The sequence below is a fragment of the Platalea leucorodia genome, assembly GCF_965183815.1.
Source record: "Platalea leucorodia genome assembly, chromosome: 1".
NCBI classification, from domain to species: Eukaryota; Metazoa; Chordata; class Aves; order Pelecaniformes; family Threskiornithidae; genus Platalea; species Platalea leucorodia.
The window spans coordinates 31681396-31700277 of NC_138823.1; the positions used below are offsets into that span (position 1 = coordinate 31681396).

At 43.1% G+C, this 18882-nt stretch overlaps 1 protein-coding gene across 1 annotated transcript; it reads left to right on the forward strand.

The window, feature by feature from the left end:
• Nucleotides 1-939: 939 nt before the first annotated feature.
• Nucleotides 940-13689, forward strand: ZFAND1 (zinc finger AN1-type containing 1). Its single transcript, XM_082337737.1, has 8 exons — nucleotides 940-996; nucleotides 2681-2723; nucleotides 4665-4704; nucleotides 5060-5187; nucleotides 5273-5364; nucleotides 6169-6293; nucleotides 12997-13152; nucleotides 13305-13689. Exons 1-8 carry the CDS (start codon nucleotides 942-944, stop codon nucleotides 13473-13475), a joined length of 810 nt encoding a protein of 269 aa, XP_082193863.1. The 5' UTR covers nucleotides 940-941; the 3' UTR covers nucleotides 13476-13689.
• Nucleotides 13690-18882: the final 5193 nt, after the last annotated feature.

Here is an 18882-nt window from a genome sequence, read left to right on the forward strand (position 1 = left end):
GCGGCTCCGGGGAGGCCGAACGGCCGCTGCCCGCCGCGGGCCTCACGGATGCCCTCCGCCAGTGGCGGGAGGTGTACGGGAGCGCCGGGGGTCAGCCCGCAGGGGTCCCGGGGGGAGAGGGCAGAGCCCCGGGCGGGGCGGAGGGCGGCCGAGGCGGGGCCGGGCCGGGCCGGCGTGCCCGCCGTGCCCGCGCTGCGGAGGCGGCTGCTGAGTTTGTGCTTCCCCCCGTTTTCTCGCAGCCTCTCAGCGCGAGGTGTGCTCCGGAGGGCTGCGGGCCGCCCCAGCGCCGGCCGGGGCAGCGCACCCCGCGCCCGGCGAGGGACGAGCAGGTGACGGGGCGGAACGGCGCCTCCGCCCGGCCTGCGGGGCCGGCGCAGACCCAGCCGCGCGTCACGGCCCTCGGCGCGCTGCCGGCGGACGCTCGGGCACAGGAACGCACGCGGGCTGGGACTGAGAACAAACACCAAATTCTTAGGAAACGTGGCTTCTATAGGTAGGGGTGCCTCGCTAAGGAAACCACAGCGGCGCTCGTAAATTACAGACGTGCAAGGAGCGCCTCGGAAGGCTGCGTTCCCCTTCCCGCCGCCGCTTGGAGCAGGCGCTGTGCGGCGGGCGGCCGCGACTAACGACAAAAACGAGACCTTTCCTCGCCCCGGTGGCAGCAGCCCGGCGCACGAACAGCGCCGGCGCCGCGGCCCCGGGCGGGCTGGCAGCCCGCGGCGCTGCTCACGCCGAGGCGGGCTCCTCGGCGCAGGCCGCCCGGCGAGGCAGCCGCTCCTGCCGGGGGCCCGGTGCGGGCGGCGGGACGCCCCGCCTCAGCGCCCAGCCGCCGCCGCCCCTCAGGCCCCGCCGGTGGGGCAGCCGCGCCCCGGGGCGGGGAGCGCCGGCACATCTGCATAGCAGGCCCGCCCCCTGCCCGCCCCCTGTGGGAGGCCGGGAAGATGGCGGAGCTGGAGCTGGGGCAGCACTGCGGGGTGGCGGATTGCCGCCAGCTCGGTAAGGGAGGGCGGGGTGGCGGGGCCAGGCGGCGGCGGGGCCGGGGCCGGGGCGGCGGTGCGGGGGCGGCGGTGCGGTGCCTCCCCCGCGGGGCGTCCTCCGCGCTGCCGCAGCCCCGCAGGGTCCGCTGCCGGGGCATGCCGTTTCAGTTGTGCCACCAGGCGTGTAATCCCCTGCTTTGCCGACTGTCGTTACCCTGTTTCTCCATTTTTCCCCCTCGCTTGCCTTCTTTGATCTCAGGAACGATGTTAATGAAAAAAGTAACCTTTCAGCAAGAGGCAGCAAAAACACTTGTACGGAAAGCTTTCTGATGGGAGCGCTCGGTTTTACAGATGAAGTGACTGAGGTCTTTGTGACCTGAGCTGTGGAGTACAGGTGCATGGTGGCCCATTAAGACCAAATCTGAAGGATGGAGAAATGGAGTAATGGCCTGGAGGGGGGCGGTTGCAGCCATTGGTGATGTGGCCGAGTTCAGCAGACGGTGAAGTGATTTTATCTGTAAGAATTGATGCAGTAGATGGGGAATGTGTGCAGAGACTTAAGAACTATGTGCAATTTATTACACAAGGACAGTATGTATGATATGAAGGATAGAGAGGAATCATCAGTGTCGTGATTTAACCCCAGCCAGCAACTAAGCCCCACGCAGCTGCTTGCTCACTCCCCTCCCATCAGGATGGGGGAGAGAATCAGAAGGATAAAAGAGAAAAAACTCGTGGATTGAGATGAAGACAGTTTAATAAGTAAAGCAAAAGCCATGTGCACAGGCAAAGCAAAACAAGGAATTCATTCACTACTTCCCATCGGCAGGCAGGTGTTCAGCCATCTCCAGGAAAGCAGGGCTCCATCACACATAACAGTGACTTGGGAAGACAAATGCCATCACGCCAAACGTCCCCCCCTTCCTTCTTGTTCCCCCAGCTTATACACTGAGCATGACGTCATACGGTATGGCATAGCCCTTTGGCCAGTCTGGGTCAGCTGTCCTGGCTGTGCCCCCTCCCAGCTTCTTGTGCACCTGGCAGAGCATGGGAAGCTGAAAAGTCCTTGACGAGTGTGAGCACCACTTAGCAGCAACCAAAACATCAGTGTGTTATCAACATTATTCTCATCCTAAATCCAAAACACAGCACTGTAGCAGCTACTAGGAAGAAAATTAACTCTATGCCAGCGGAAACCAGGACAATCAGGATCATCAGGACTGTCAAATGGAGGAGATGCTGGCTTTTTGGAAGGGATAGCATCTCCTCCAGTTGGCAATCCAGATAATAAAAATTTAAATTGTCCAGTACTCCAGCAGTTAGTAAATAGTATTCTTAGTGGTCTCGCAATAAGTTCAATTTTTAGCATAACTGGTAAGTTTGATGGCTAGTCAAATGTTCTAGTTTCAAAGTTCGATATTGAAAAAAAATAATTTAAAGCATAATTCCAACTTCCGGAATGTTTATAAATATAATTTACCTACTCATATATTTTTCAGTAATACTAGCTAGGGGAGTTAACAGTGTAACTGTGTTACAAAAGCCACTTCTAGGTACTGTGTAGATGCAGTTGCTAAGTGTCCTTGTAGAGATACCTACCCCATGATATAGGTAAGCAAAAGTTAATCGTAAAAATTAAGCTAGAAACTATCAGCAAAACAATGACCATATTGTCTAACTGAAAACAAATCTCTTTGTTTCAGATTTTCTCCCCTTTGTATGTGATGGCTGTTCAGGTGTCTTTTGGTAAGTTCATAGAATCATAGAGTATCTCAAATTAGAAGGGACCCATAAGGATCATTGAGTCCAATTCTGTGTTCCTCGCAGGACTACCTAAAACTAAACCATGTGACAAGAGCATCATCCAGACGCTCCTTGAACTCTGACAGGCTTGGTGCCGTGACCACTTCCCTGGGGACCCTGTCCCAGTGTCTCAGTGAAGAACCTTTTCCTAATGTCCAATCTGAACTTCCCCTGATGCAGCATCCTTCCATTTCCTTGTGTCCTACCCCTGGTCACCAGAGAGAGGAGATCAGCAGCTCCCCCTCCGCTGCCCCCCCTTGAGGAAGCCATAGACTGTGATGAGGTCACCCCTCAGCCTTCTCCAAGCTGAACAAACCAAGTGACCTCAGGTGTTCCTCGCAAGTGTTGCCCTCGAGGCCTTTCACCATCTTGGTCACCCTCCTCTGGCCACACTGTAATAGTTTGATGTCCTTATATTGAGGTGCCCAAAGCTGCACACAGGACTCGAGGTGAGCCTGCACCAGTGCAGTGTAGGGTGGGACAGTCACCTCCCTCGACTGGCTAGCTATGCTGTGCTTGATGCACCCCAGGACATGGTTGGCCCTTTTGGCTGCCAGGGCACACTGTTGACTCATATTAAACTTGCCATCAGCCCAAACCCCCAGCTCTCCGTAGGGCTGCTTTCCAGCCTCTTGTCCCCCAATTTGTATGTGTAACCAGGATTACCCTGTCCCAGGTGGAGAATCCAGCATTTGTTCTTGTTAAATTTCATATGGTTGATGACTGCCCAGCTCTCTAGTCTGTCCAGATCTCTCTGTAAGGCCTCTCCACCCTCGAGGGAGTCCACAGCTCCTCCTAGTTTAGTATCATCAGCAAAGTTAATGTATGTTTGATTCCTGCATCCAGATCATTTATAAAAGCATTAAAGAGCACTGGCCCTTAAATTGAGCCCAGCGGAACCCCACTGGTGACTGGCCACCAGCCTGATGTAACCCCATTTACTCTAACCCTCTGAGCCTGACCAGTGAGCCAAAAAGTATCATGGACTTGTCTAGCTGCGTGCTGGACATTTTATCCAGAAGGATACTGTGAGAGACAGTATCAAAAGCTTTGCTAAAATCCAAAACCACCACATCTACTGGCTTCTTTAGGTCAACTAGATGGGTGACCTTCTCATGAAAGGAAATTAAGTTGGTTTTCCTACAAGATCTCAGTGTGGCAGTTGTGTAGACCTAAACATTGTATAAAACATTCTGTGCCTCAATTCAGGTACATTTAGTTAAAAATAATTGTTTCATTGAACATGCCACTTTTTTACCACGTGGCTGTTGTGGAACTTCGAAATCAGTGGGATTATCTTGAGAATACAGGTAGGTTATTTTGGAAGGCATCTAGCTTAGACCCTGTTTTGTACTGATTTTTTTGGGAGGGGGAGGTATTTTTCCTTGTAGAAAAAAAATGTAAGTTTCTTCTAAGGTTCAGATCAGGGCCTGTACTTTGATTTACACTTCAGATTAGCAGAGGGCACCTGAAATAAACTCAGATAGAATAAGGGCAGATTTCACTTTTAACATGTTAAAAGCCTTCAAGGGATTTCTGCTGTTGTGAAAGGTGATGCAAAATCCATTAAAACAGACAAACTCCAGTTGCTTTGAGCTGAATTCTTAAGCATGCTAATGTCCTTATTCTCTTGAAATGGTTTGTTATCTTGGGGCATAAGTTCCAAGAGCTCAGTGTTTTACATACTCGGGAAGAATATGATCAATCCATTCAAGGTGTGAAATGCATAGGTTAGAACAAATTTTGGAGATTAATTTTTCAATTGAAGTGTTCCCATGATAAAACTTGTCAGATCATTCTTTAAATACTTAAATGTTTTCATATGAAGTTTTCTTTCCCTGAAATGTTGATAACGGTGTGATATTTTCTTCTTTCGCCACAAAGCCTTCAGCACAGGAGCCGGGATGCTCATGGGTGTTCTGAGGTAATCTAAAATATATGACTATCTTAAAATTAAAATTCCGTGCAACTTAACTGTCTATTTTCAGATCAGATATATAGACATAGTATATAAGTACGAATTATTTAACTGAGAATGTGACAATCTTAAAAAAAATGAACCTACTCGTTTTCTGCCTGTCAGAAATAAATTGAGTTTGAGTAGGATGATGGTTCTTTTTGTAACACTGAGCTAAACTTAACCAGGACAAAAGTAGGAGAAAATCTCTAGTTTTGCCCATAGAATGGAGAGCTAGCACAGTTCTTTTGGAAAGTTGGGGTGGTGACTTGTATCTGTAATATCTGCTTATTTACACAAAATATTTTGTACTAATGCTTAGGTGAATATAAGAAACAATTCTGTGAAACCAGATCAGCACAGATCTTACCCATGCTCATACAAGGACTGCAACAGAAAGGAGCTTTTGCCAGTTTTATGTCCCTACTGTGAAAAACATTTTTGTCTAAGGTGAGTGGAACAGAGTGTTTAAACATCAATACTTATTCATTAGTGTGTGGAAAAGGTAATAAAGGTTTTACACTGTTGTTTACAGACACCGGCATCAATCAGACCATGAATGCGAGAAACTGGACACACCAAAACCTCGAATGGCTGCCACCCAGCAGCTAGTTAAACATATTATAGGCAAGTACACTGGGGTACATATTGTACAGTTTTCTTCAGAAGGCTGTTTGAGCTTTGACCTCCTCTGAGGGTTCAGGCTTGACCAAATAAGAAGAAAGGATGGGGCTTCCTTGCTTAAATAGCCCTAAACTCCCCTGTCAGCATGTAATACTGTTCATCTAGACTGAGACAACAGTAGCGTATGTCTATAAAGAGAATCTTTAAATGTGGCTCAGGTTTCTTTCAGAATTATTGTCTTTTCTCATTCTACAACTACTATAATGTAAGGAATTGTACTTAGCCATTATTATTTGCATATTAATTCATGTGCAAATAATGCAATTGTATTGTATTGGGTGCACATGCCAATCTGCTGGGATTATATCTACACAACCAACCTGGCAAAAAATGTGAGTCTACAAGGTAATGTTTTGCAGCTTTTAAACAAGATGTAGGACAGGAAAGAGAATAAACAGAGCTGCCTAACTGGACGGTGGGGTTATGTGTAGACAGGAGGACCTGAAACTGTTGCCATATGAATGCTGTGATGGCCACAGGTGTAGAAACTTAGGAATTTGTATCTGTTTGGCATTTGCAGCCTGTGTTTGCCTCGTGACAGTGTTCATCTGCTTTTCAGTGTAAAAGAGTTCTGTTAGGACTGTAAGAATTCCAAATATTCTTGAATAGGAGTACCTGATATCATGCCTCAGGGGGACATGAAAGGAATGGGAACTTTGGAGATATAATGAGGCCCAATAGGCTAATTTCAGGATATGTTCAGGAGGCAGTGACTCATCACACTAACGGGAATAATATTGTTCTCAGATTCTAAAAAAAATGAGGAAGAAAAAAGCAAAAAACGTAAAGGAGCGAAAAACAATGAGACAGCAGCAAAAGTGGCATTAATGAAACTGAAAATGCACGCGTGTGGGGACAAGTCCTTGCCTCAGGTCAGTTATGTTTATTTTCAATAACTGAATTCTCAAAGGAAATAGGAAGTTTTCTAAATTTCTTGTTCTTCATCTAGTTCCCTCAGTTTGGTTTTCGATTTAATTCTTCAAGCCCACAATCATTTATACATCTATTTCAGCCAGTACCCAAAAACGATCTCACTAGTCTTATGTCTGTTATAAGGTGTCCGTGTAGAGTTCGGAGCAGTCAGGTCAAATTCCTTTATTTTATAGCAGAAATGTATTTGCCTGCCATATGGCTGTCACCCAACACTGTGAGGATAGACGGGTTCTTTTCGGGATCTTTGGCGGAATGATGACGGCACTAAGTTGTAGTTACAATTAAAGCTTTATTATTTTAACAGAATTTGATGATCAGCATAGCATAGAATTTTTTGATCAGAGTTGCACAGGATTTTTATAATCAGAATCAGTGTTGCACAATTTTATAAGTAGCGTAGCACAGAATTTTATAGCACAGCTTAGCTTATGCTTCCTAATCACCTGGACCCTCTGCAGATTGGGTCAAATCTTAATACTTGGCTTGCTGTATCAATATCACAGTCATCATCTAGACTCGAAACATGTAAAAGAATACAAGTCACTCAGTCCGCGGAGGAGGCAGAGGATGGTGGAGGCATCCCTGGCCACCGGGGGATGACGGGTTTTGCATTCCAGCAGCAGTTCTGGTCCAGGTCCCGCTTAGGGCTTGTAACTGCTTGATTTTATGGACAGAGCTCTGTGTTTTGCTAGGCTTCCCTGTTCTGTGATGGGGTCGTCACCACCAGGTTGGCCTGGTGTCTGGGACCTTCAAGGCTGGTAAGGAGAGGAGTAGTCGGCCTGGCACTCAGGGACCTTGAGACCAGTAGGGAGGGGGAGAAGTCGTCTGCCTGGTGCGCAGGACCTTCAGGGCCATCAGGAGGAGGGGAGAGGGGACTGATAAGTGACCAGCTTGGTCACAGAGAATGGCTGTTTGCCATTTAAAATGGTGTTAGTTATGCTAACTGTATTACCAGGGGTCAGGAGCAGGGGGTACCGGTCACACCCCACCCCTTGACACCGGCGCGAACAGGGAAGGACGCCAGTGATGGTGGTACCATCCCCTCTTGCCCACAGCCTACAGCTTAGCAACGGGTTCATAAAGAGGACTCCACGGCAGCAATGGGCCATGTGTTATCTGAAGGCTGCTCATCCGAGGGGTGAGGAGAGCATAAACCATTGGTTTTAGCAATTGATATGCATAAAGATTTAAAGTAAGATATAGCACAAAATAACATAATTCCAACAGCTATAACAAGAGTTAACATTAACAAAATGTGACGGGCCCACGTTCTGAAGTCAGGTAGCCAGAACCACAGCCAAAACCAGTCAGCGGGTAGACCTTCTGACAAGAGTTGCTCTCAAGATATTTGGTGAAAAGTACAAACTTGTCATTGAATGATGTTTATATCATATTTGATTTGTTTAGATTTGTTAGTATAAAAACAACAAGTGGTGTTTAACAGTATACATATACTTCCTTGTGACACTAAAAGATAATCTAAGGCCCAGTGATTTTGAATTGCTAATTGTGAAAGTGAACTGATTTCTGATTGCAAACATTTTTTAAAGCATCTACAGTAGCATTTTGGACAATTTCAAGTGTAGCAGAAATATTCATAATAGCTCTTTCCAGCTTATCAATACTTAAACTTGGAAACAATGCATGCATAAATCGATGGAATTTCGTCATTCTTTATACCAAGGGATTGATCAGAACACACTTAATCGCATACAGGGTAATGGTTGTGTAAAAAGGTAGAAGTTAATTTTTTTTATTGAAATGCATAAGGAACAAGACATGATGTGGTACAAGTACCTGTCTGTTGTGGTGGCAGACTTACAGGCATTTGTGCCACGGAGCCAGAACCATCCAGATGCTGGAATGGTGGGCCACTGATCTGGTACTGTAAAATTTCTAGGGAAACATTCCTCACACCATTGGTGAACCTCTTTTTCATGGCCACAATGATCAAATGTAAGCAGGCGAGTGTGGCTCATTCAAATGGTGTGAAAAGGGTTGGTGTATATACAGCCAGAGTTGTTATTCCAGTTACCAATGGTCCAATTGTCGTTAGTTCTTAACCAACCATTAGTCTGTAGAGTGTAGAATTAGGACAAGTGAGATTATAGTATCTTTGGCAAAATTTGCCATTAACAGTCCATGCGAGATTCCAGGGTGGTGAAATATTTAAAACAGTATTATTTGTAATCACTGATTTGTTTTTACAGATGCCTGTGGTTCTTAAATTGGATTCATTACAAAAGTGTGGTTCAATTATAGTGTATCAGCTGAAACCGAGTTTGTGTTCGATTGTAGAGCTGGGTATAATCACAATTGCTTGTTTTTCCCACCCAGGTTGAATTTGTATGTTGGGGCATTGCAGTGCACCATGGGGTCTTATCTTAAGAATGTGTCTTACAAGGTTGAGTTTGATCATTTGGAGAGTTGGAGAGTGAGTATGCCAGCTTCGGTTGGTACCAAGATGTTTCAGAAACAGGTTCAGCAACCCACTCAGAATTAGCATCTGAAGATTGGGGGTGATATAAACAATATCAACAGTTTTATTCATTACCCATTTAAGAAATGATGTTCATGAACTGAATGACATGATTATCATCCCATTCTTGAAATAGAGAGGAAGAGGTACAAATAAGGATAAGTACAATACAGTGGGTGTTGTGATCATCTTTTTACAGCTGAGGTTTCCATGAAGATAAAGTGATGATTCCTTGGGCGCACTCCAGGTTTGTTGAGGCCAAAGAATCTGTCCGAGTACAGTTCATTACCTGAAGCAATAAGAAATTACTCAGTCTTGGGAATTATCCAAGCCTCAGTGAAAGTTAAAGGGAGCCCCCATTTAGAAACAGTTTTCCATATGCCCTTTTCTCAGGTAGTTAGTAAAGTGACAGATATTTTAACCGTCAAAGGGTAGTTAATAAGAACAGTGTCACCCTGAGAAAAATGACATGCTGACAGTGGGAGTTTTAGATGTTTTATGGGTTGGAGAGCAGAAAATGAGCTTGTACCACTGGGCATCCAGTGGCTGTCTGCTGGTTATTTAAGCATCAAACAGCATCAAACAGCTTCAGGTAGGGCTTTACCCCATTTTCCTGTATATAAACAATCTGTATAGAGATCGTTTGAGTAGACCATTCCAGGTCTCGACTGTGCTGTTACTTTGGGGTCTGTAGGACAGGTGGAACACCCAGGCAGCTCTGTGGTGTTCACACCATTCCTGGAAATTTTTTTTTTTTAATGAGTGCCATTGTCAGACTGCACAGCAGAGGGCATGGGAGTGTCAGCAAACCATTGATTAAATCCTGCCACAGCGGTAAGACCATCAGTTTTCCGGCAAGCAAAAACTTTCCCTAAGCCTGATAGTCTTTCAGCTCCAGTAAGGATATAACGCCACCCCTTGGGTGTTCGAGGGAGAGGTCCAACATAATCAATTTGGCAGGTGGACCACGGAACTTATTTCCTACCCCCTATCCATTTGGTCCCCAAACAGGTGACCTCCTGGCTGGGGCTCTGGCATTGTTTCTTCACCAATTGTTTCAGTAGCCCAGTTAGTGTTGCCGTGTATCCAGCTCACAGAATATCCATACCGAATATATTTAGGTTATATTTGCTGTTTTCAGGGGGCAGGGAGAGGCAGAAGGGAAGTTTCAATTTTACCTTAACAATTGAATAAGGAAGCACTGCTCCATTTACTCTAGTTACTCATATTTTCTGATGTTTCAGAGGGATAGCTCCAGGACATGATTCTTCTTTAATCATGAATGGTTGTGCTGCATATTACCACGGGTCAGGAGCAGGGGGTACCAGTCACACATGGCAAACTCATCTCAAAGGGATGCTTTTCATGCTGGGTACTGAGAGGCTGCTGACACAAAGAGGACGCAGCTTGCACAACTCTCTACCAGTCAGATTGAACCTGTCTCATACGAAACTGAGCTTTGTGTTCTGCAAAGCTCTATTCTTTTTTCTGCTACTCAGATTTAATAGACATTTATTACATTTCTGGATGAGGTATGAAGGGCCTGACAGCAGTTGTTCCTGCCTTTGGGTTGGAAAAGGGTTTTGACAGCCTCTTTATGTTTCTTTCACCCTTTAATTTCTTTGATTCTTGCAGTATTTCACAGATTCTTTATTGTTTTTCACTACTGTGGCCAGTCAAAGCTGGTGTTCAAGTCTTTTCCACATATCAGAATTATGTTGGGTTTAGAAACACCTTGATTCTTTCAGCTAGGGTTTTACTTTAGATCTGTACTTACGCATCCTCTTAAAAGAACTGTATTTAAATTACTTTTCACCACATTGTTATATGTTGGAGCACACCAAGCCTGTTATATTGATTTTATAATACTGAAAACATTCTATGTGGTAGTCTTATTGTTAGGTCTTATCATAGTAAAGTACATTTAATTATTGTTTTTAAAACTACAGCTATTCCATTACTGAGTTCTCTTATGAATTTCTTTTTTTATACTTTGCCATGCTTAGAAATGAGATAACTCTGCTTAGGCAGAAGTCATAATACAAAGACCTGCTTGTAGCATTCTTCACAGATAGTACCACTTTAATAAATATCTGCTGGAGGGAAAGTGATTAATTTTAAATATTGTGGAACATAATTAAAAAAATCCACCCTTAATATATATAAGAAAATTTTAAAGGTTGCTTCCTAATTCCAAAGCCAGTAAGCTCTAAAAAGTGTAGCACAAATTACCATATGCTAATTTCTCCTACTATTCATTTTCTCATTTGGATATTAATTGTTTAATCATCTAGAATAGCGGTAATTCTAACACTGGTAAATTAGGCCTGTTAACCTTCAGCACCTCTCTATTTAAATTGCTTCCTAGACTCCTTCTAGCCTTCTGCCCAGCTTGTTCCAGTTTGATGAGAGTTTTTTTGAATATGAAGTTTCTGGCATGCCTCTTAGGCACATTAGTTCTCTCATCACTACATAGAGAAGATTGACACATTTTTCTTGGAGGTGCACAGCAAAAGGACAGAAGCCCATGGGCACAAGCTGCAACATGCGAAATTCCCATTAGATAACAGGAAGAAAAATGACAGTGAGGGTGGTCAGACCTTGGAACAAGCTGCTCTGAAAATTTGTGGAATCGACATCTTTGGGATGTTCAAAACTTGATTGACTCTGACTTGGAGCATCCTGATCTACCCTATATAGTTAGGTCCAGCTTTAAAGTTCCCCCTGCTTTGAGCATGGTTTTGGACGATGTGACACTGGAGGTCCTTCCTGAGCTTTCTTAATCTATGATCAGGAAAAGCAGGCTCTCTTAGAAATATCTTTTCTCTGGCCTCTTTGTTCCAATTAGCTTTCTGCAGATGATTGCTCCTTTTGGTGTCAGACCTGATATGAGTTACCCCTCTTGAGACTGACCAGCTTAAAACAGGAGGGCCATGCTGCAAAATAGTGTTAGTTATTGTGTCCCTGACTGACCGGCATTTTCTTGGATATGGCACGGAAATTCCAGGAGGCGTATCCCATCGTTAGGGATGCAACAGTAGAATGAGCTGTTCTGTGAATTTAGTTCCAGTGAACTGTGGGAGACTGTCTAATCATCCTCAGAACTGGAGGAGCAACTGTAGGAAGGTGCTGAGGCTCTGATAGCAGTTGAGTGATGTTAGCGTGTGTCCCTAAAAGGATGGCTGTTGTGTTAGCTGTTTTACAAGTTGTGGTAATTTACGTTTTAGCAAGATTCAGGCCCTGCTTCCCTTGCCCCTTTGTAATATTCCTGGATGTTAAAGATTTTCTTGTGTGTGGAGAGCACTCAAGTTTTGAGGAAAATGCACAGGTTGAAATTCAGACTCAGTTTTATGAACATAGCTGGGGGAAGGGTAGTTCCATATTTTTCTAGGGAAGTCATAAATAAATCCCTTAAAAAGAAGACTTCTGTCTCGTTTGCTAGTGTCTGGCAAGGGTGGTCTTAACTGATGTATATGCCAATCATGCTTGCTCTGTGTCTTCTGTCGAATGTCAAGAAGAAATAAACCTGAAGAAGGGATTGTCCCAATCCCATTCAAAATCTCCCCTTCATAGGTTACTCTTGAAATTTCTTGAAGAAATGTTTCAGTCTAGTCAATACTGAAAGAGCATTTAGTACATAAAAGGAGGAAAAACAGGATAAAGGATTAGCTGGCCGTGACCAGAATGTTGGTTTGTGAAGCAGGCATTGCTAGTACAGTGAATTGTTCTGTTTCGACCACCTTTGCATTCTAATTTGAGACATTATACTGCTGCCAAAAGCCAGCGCTGCTTATTTAAACTCACCTTTTTCTCCCCAGAACAGTCATTGTTGTCTAGTAAACCCAGGGCAGACACTGTTTCGTGGCTGTCTGTATATAACAGTCTAGCTGTGGGACTCTGGCGAAAGACGTTCTCTCCACCTTTCTGAACTTACCGTCCATCATATATGTGCCTGCAGCTGGAGGGGATTGGGCTTGATGATCTCAGTCATTTATATTCTGCAGTAAACTGGGGCCTTGGTACTGATGGAATAGAACAAGTTTCAGTTGGTTATTTTTGGGTTGAAATTTAAGTTTTTTACTGAAAAACTATTAGATGGTTATGACTGGAATGATGTGTTTCTTCTGTGAATACTCTTTTGTTTATTTTTCATGTTTTTCTAGACAGAAAGAATTTACTTTCAAGTATTTTTACCAAAGGGGAACAAAGAAAAAAGCAAGCCCATGTTCTTTTGCAGTAAGTGGAGTATTGGCAAAGTAGTAGATTTTGCAGCTTCCTTAGCAAGCCTTAAAAATGACAACAACAAATCAACATCCCAGGTAAATCAGTAATAACAACAAACATTTTCCAGGTTGTTGGGTTTTGATTTTGGTTTTTTTTTTTTTTTACCCTTTGTTCCCTGCCCCACCCCACTTCCTGCATCTCAGATAGGCAAATCCTGATGTTAATTTCTGTGCTGGTTGTCTTACAGAAGCTGAGGTTGTGCCATACTGCCTCTGGAGAAGCCTTGCCATTCGAGCACACATTGGAAACATGGCTATCTGATAAAGACTGTCCATTGTACAATGGTGGAAATATAATTTTGGAGTATCTTGATAACGATGTTTTATTTATAGAAGATACAGAGTCGTATTTTAGTTAATCGGTAAATTATCACAAACAAAAAAAATTGAACATTTTTGTAGAAGTGTGGTATTCAAACCAAGTCCAGTTTTCTTTTAAAATCACTGGTATGCCAGAATCTGTCCTCAGTTGTAAAGCCACAGTTCCCATCAGTTTCTCAATTGCTTGACTGACAGAAGAACTATGTCCTGAAAGGAAAATTAGTTATTATAATAACTAATATTACAGATATTCACTTTCTAGAATAAATTCTTGCTTTATTTAGCTGTATGATGTCAATAATGTTTTCTTAAACTGTGTATTTATTTTTGTGTAAGTGATGGGAAAAGTCTGTTAAAATCAATAAATAACAAAAATGTAAAAACTTGCAGTGTATCAGTTCTTTGAAGGAAAGAAACAGATTATACTATTGCAACATCTTTTCTACTTCTATGAGAACAGATTTCATTGAGTTTGGAATCCAGCACTGTCCATGCCCCAGGTCCACATTTTCTTCTCTCCTCGTAATAGCGTAACAGTGTTTAGAAGGAAGGCTTTGTGAAGCAAAAGTAAATTCACACAGATGTTTTTCTTGTGTTCGTAGATCTCAGCACCATTGTGTGATTAGGTGGGGGATAAAAACAGAACTTGAAATTATGCTTTTCTAATTCTTGTGTAAAAGAGGAAGAAATATGGTAAGAGAGGAAGAAATACAGTTCAACTAGGAGCATAGCATTCAACAGCTTGTAGTTTCATCCTGGCATTTCCAACCTTAGGTAAATCTCTATTGTTTCCTCTTCAGCACTCTGCAAGATGGACTTACTAAGTTTTAAAGCGGTTGTTTACAGTGATTGTACATAAAGAAGTTACACCGCCGGGTGCCTAAGTATGACCTATAGAATTAACGGCTTTCTCAATTGTCAGTGTCTTGAAATTGTTTGGTGCTCATTAGGAAGATTGTTCAGAATATCAGTAGTTGATGTCCTCCAGTTTTTGGATCTCTTTTAGTAGATTTCAAAGCTGGATTGTAAATTCAAATATAGCAAGGAGGAACCACAAGATTATTTTTATCACAGTTATGGCTGTTTTGAATTACTGAAACATAAAAACATGTAATGTTGCACGCAAATATTAGGGCCAGCACTTTCCGAACCATAAGTTCTGATGTATAACCAAGGAGCCTCGCTTCATCTTGGAACAGGCCTGTTACAACCTAAACTCCTTCTGCAGTGGCCTTGAGCCTGTCTCTATGTAAGCTAGAGGAGTAGAACCCTTTCAAGACTAATCCCTCCAATTTGTTTTCATCTGTTTACGATTATTGAGGCAACGTTTTCCAGTTGGGAGGAGCTGGAAAGGCAATCCGACAATGTATGAACAGGTGTAAACGGAGCAGTGGAAAGCACAAGCCTAGGCTCCATTTGCAAAGCTGTAGTGTGTTTCTACTGCTCCGTGGTGCTGTGCAGCGTGAGCGAACTGCGGGGGCAAACCTGTTCCTTGGATACTAAATAGGCTAGCGAGATTTTCAGCTGCAATCAGCTGCAGCGTGTAAGGTGTGATCCATTGCTGCTGCAGTGACCTAGTGGCTTGTGATTAGGGCGCAGTGTTCAGACAGAAGAGGAGAAATCTCTGCCTCCCACAGCCTGAGTGATGGCGAGATCAGCGTGACTCACCTGTCAACAAGTTTGAAAAGAAAAGAGCTACCTTTCTTTTTCAGACACGGGGCATTTTCTTTCAGGCAGCTATCTTCGTGTGCTGTTCTCATGTTCACAAGGATGTTCCAGCATGTACGTGTTACATACTCAGTAATGCCTGGAGGTGTAACTGGGCCACAGGGAGACTGAATGCCTACATTGTACAAAAATGTCAACATGATGCATTTCAGGGACATTGTCCTGCCATTGCAGGGCATATATAGCAGTGGGGAGTCACTCTGTGGGGAGGGCAGGGGACATAAGGATAGGGAATGTTGCTAGTCCTGTGAGAAATGGAGTTTTGGTTCGGAGAGCTGACATGAGGCAGAGAGGGGCACTCAGACCTGCGAGTGGTCACCCGGGCATTCACAAATCTGGATTTGGTGTTTCGGTTCATTCAGTTACCGCATTCGCTAACTGCGGAAAACTGTCCAGGTTTTTCTCTAGTATGTGCTTGCCTAAAGGGAACCATCGTCCACTGGCTACAATGCTAGATTCTCGTTCATTTGTACTGGTTTAAAAACAAGAGATAGCCATGCATGACATAGCCATTCTAGGCACAGCTGCAATAAAAAAAAAAAAAAAAAAACAACAAAAAAACCACAATGTAAGAGGAGTCTGCCTAGCATCTTTTTCGAAGGTCCTCTCCATTGGCAGAACAGTAATGTGGTCTTGTTCAAGTGGCTGCAAAGCATCATGGTTGTCAGTACTACCGAGTAGTATACCTTTATAACAACTTAGGAATATCTGTAGGATTATTATATATTGATTGGACTTGCATAAACCCCAAAAGCATCTCAGTAAGCGTGTCACTGTTAATTGTTCTTGTTTTGCTTTACAGTACTCTTTACCGTAGTTTTAACCTGACTTAGGTATTGATAAATTATTTTACTGGATGTGGTGTGGATGTCACAAAAAGGAGGGGGGTGCTTCTGGTTTCCGTGAAGGAAAGGGTCTTCAGTGGCTGAATGTTTTGGAAATCTTTGTTTCCTGGCAGTGGGAAGTATACGTGCTTTCCTCCACCTTCCCCCGCCTGTCTCTCCAGCTGTTTGTCATCTCCCTTTCCAGCGCAAGAGGAACAGTTCCCTTTTCCCTTGTTATTTCTTTTCCTCCCTTTCCTCTGCAATTCTCTATTCACCTTTCTTTGCATCTTAGGCTGCTGTGGTAAGGAATACGCAGTAAGAGGCCAACCATCATTGTGGGAGAAGTGAGTTGGAGAAGAGCTCCAAACTGAACTCGCTCCCCCTGCTGTTGTTACCGAAGCAAGTGGAAAATGCTGCTAGAGAACAGGCTCATTTTTTTTCAGCAGAAAATCCTCATTCTGTCCTTATCCCTTCCTTCTGCCCCCGATTTTTCTGCCCTAGCGGTTGCAGGTAAAATAATTAAAATAACATTTGTTGTGGATAGAGAGAAGATAGACTTGGGATGCAGGAAGTAAATCTTTGGGGAGATCTCAAAGGTTTTACCAGGAAGGTTGCTTTCATCAAGCGCCAGTTATTGCTGAGGGCTAGCAGCCTGTAAATGACAGTACAAATACAGCAAGTCACAGTTGATAAGACTCGAAAAAGTTTTCACATTCACTTTCATCTTATTCCAGGAATGTGTCTGGGATTGTATATAGAAGCTCATTCCACTTAGTTTTCAGAAACTGAGAAGGAAAACCAAACTAAGCTAGTCTGACAGATAAATAATTGAGGAGAGGTGAAAACTCTGTCCTAATCATCGACTCTAGGAACAAAAGCAGAAACTTTCCCAGAGCTTTAGTATCTTGCCTAGGCTAGAATTGCTCACATTTTAGCTGTTTAGACTCTAGCATATCTTTACTTAGCATATACAATTTTTTGTTTTTCTAAAGCTTATTATCTTAGCACATTTTCATAGGGAAAGTTAAACAACTGGATTTGGAAAAAAACAAACAAACAAACAAACACGCCAGAGGAGACATTTGAAACCATTGTTACTTTCACAGGCTTGTGTTTAGAAGTTGCTGAACTGTTTCACTTCAAAGCTAATAACGAAAATGTTAAACTCACTTCTAGTAGATGGAAAGAAAATGTATGCAAAGTTACTTAACTGAGTCAAAAGAAGTACCTAGTGATTTTATAATAAACAGTACTTTCAGCAAAACTATTAAAATAGGTGAATATCAAGCTTTTCTGGTTGCCGTATCTGTATAGTAATTTTAGAGAATGCACAAGGTCAAGGCTTTGCAAACATTTTACCACTGAGAATGCTCTTGGTAGCAGCTCCTGGCCTTGTTCCAGTTCAAATACTGCTACAAAATTGCCTGGCATATATTTGTGATATACCTAACAGTTTGGAAAGGGTTACATTGACATCAAAAGATCAATTTTGCTTGAATATGTGACTTGTTAGATCAGCTGGGCAATGCTATAGCAAACAAGAAATAATACATCACACTAGGAAAGCAGGCAGTAATCTTCATACTTTTATTTTCACCATTTTCCTTTTGTGTGTCTGTTTTAGAAAGTATGTGTCCTGGAGTGTGATCAGTCTGGTTTGAGGACTTTTATCAGTACATCACCTCTGTTCATCTTGCTTATCAGGTGTCACATAAAAATAGACCTCCTTGCAGCTCAGTTCTCCTCATACATGAAATACAAAATTTGCCTCTTAACATGAAATACAAAATTTCCTTTCAGCTGGAATGGAAATTGCGGTTTGGATTAGGGAAATTCTTACACTTCTGAGGAGAGAATTTCAGGCATTTCTCTTTGTTTTACTTCTGCTGATTTTAGGATCAATGCAGAATTTTAAATCCCCTTATAAAGCCTGTAAAACACTTGCTACAATGTTAAATGTACTATTAACGATGTCAAAGAAGCTATTTTCTGTAATACTGGTGCATTCCAATATAGCTTGTACTGAGGCATGTTTGGCAACTTGCCTCAAAAACTGAATCAGAGCCAAAGTGTCTCTTTCAATTGGCTGTATGCTTTTATTATAACCTTGTAAAGAATGACTTGCAAAATAATTAATAAAAACACACCTTATCATCTCTGCAGTTCTTTAATGACTGTGAATACTTTAAAAAGCAGGCTTATATGACTATTCCTGTTTACGAAATGGGAAGGAGGAAACATGAAAAGGCACAGTGACTTGTCCCCCACAGCAGCACCGCTGGGAATGGAAACCATATCTTCACTGATGTGGAAAGGACAAAACTACCCCCGTTCGGCCTCGAACAAGTGCCTAGTTGTGGGCTGGATTGGCACTGGGGAAACGGGGTAAGGCTGCTAATTTTGGTGGTGCAGACATTTTATGATCATTTTAAGTCATAAAGCAAACTACAACCCCTGTCCTGGTTACAGTAGATCATCATTTTACATATGACGGTAAATTACATCAGTTGCAATTTGTGAACACAAGGCAACACCTCAGTGTTTTACCTTTACTTGATGAAAGATCATAGGGTCAAAAGACCACAGAAAAACCATGACACTGGTATCAGTCAGCCTTGGAAAGGAAGGCTTTTTTTCCTCTGTACAACGTTAATTATAGTACTCTTGAAAGTGCATCATTGGAACTGCAAATCGTTTTCAAAAATCGTTTGAAAGCTACGGAGTTTTCTGGAAAATGTGTTTACTGTATATCTTAAAAACATCAGTTGACCGGGGTTACTGATTTGGTATTATTCTAATCAGCAGAACTGTCAGCCGGAGAAGCTAGTGAGGGGGCAAAGGAAACTGTTTCACGGGTTTTGACACTTTTTGAGGAAAAAATCAAGACGTAATG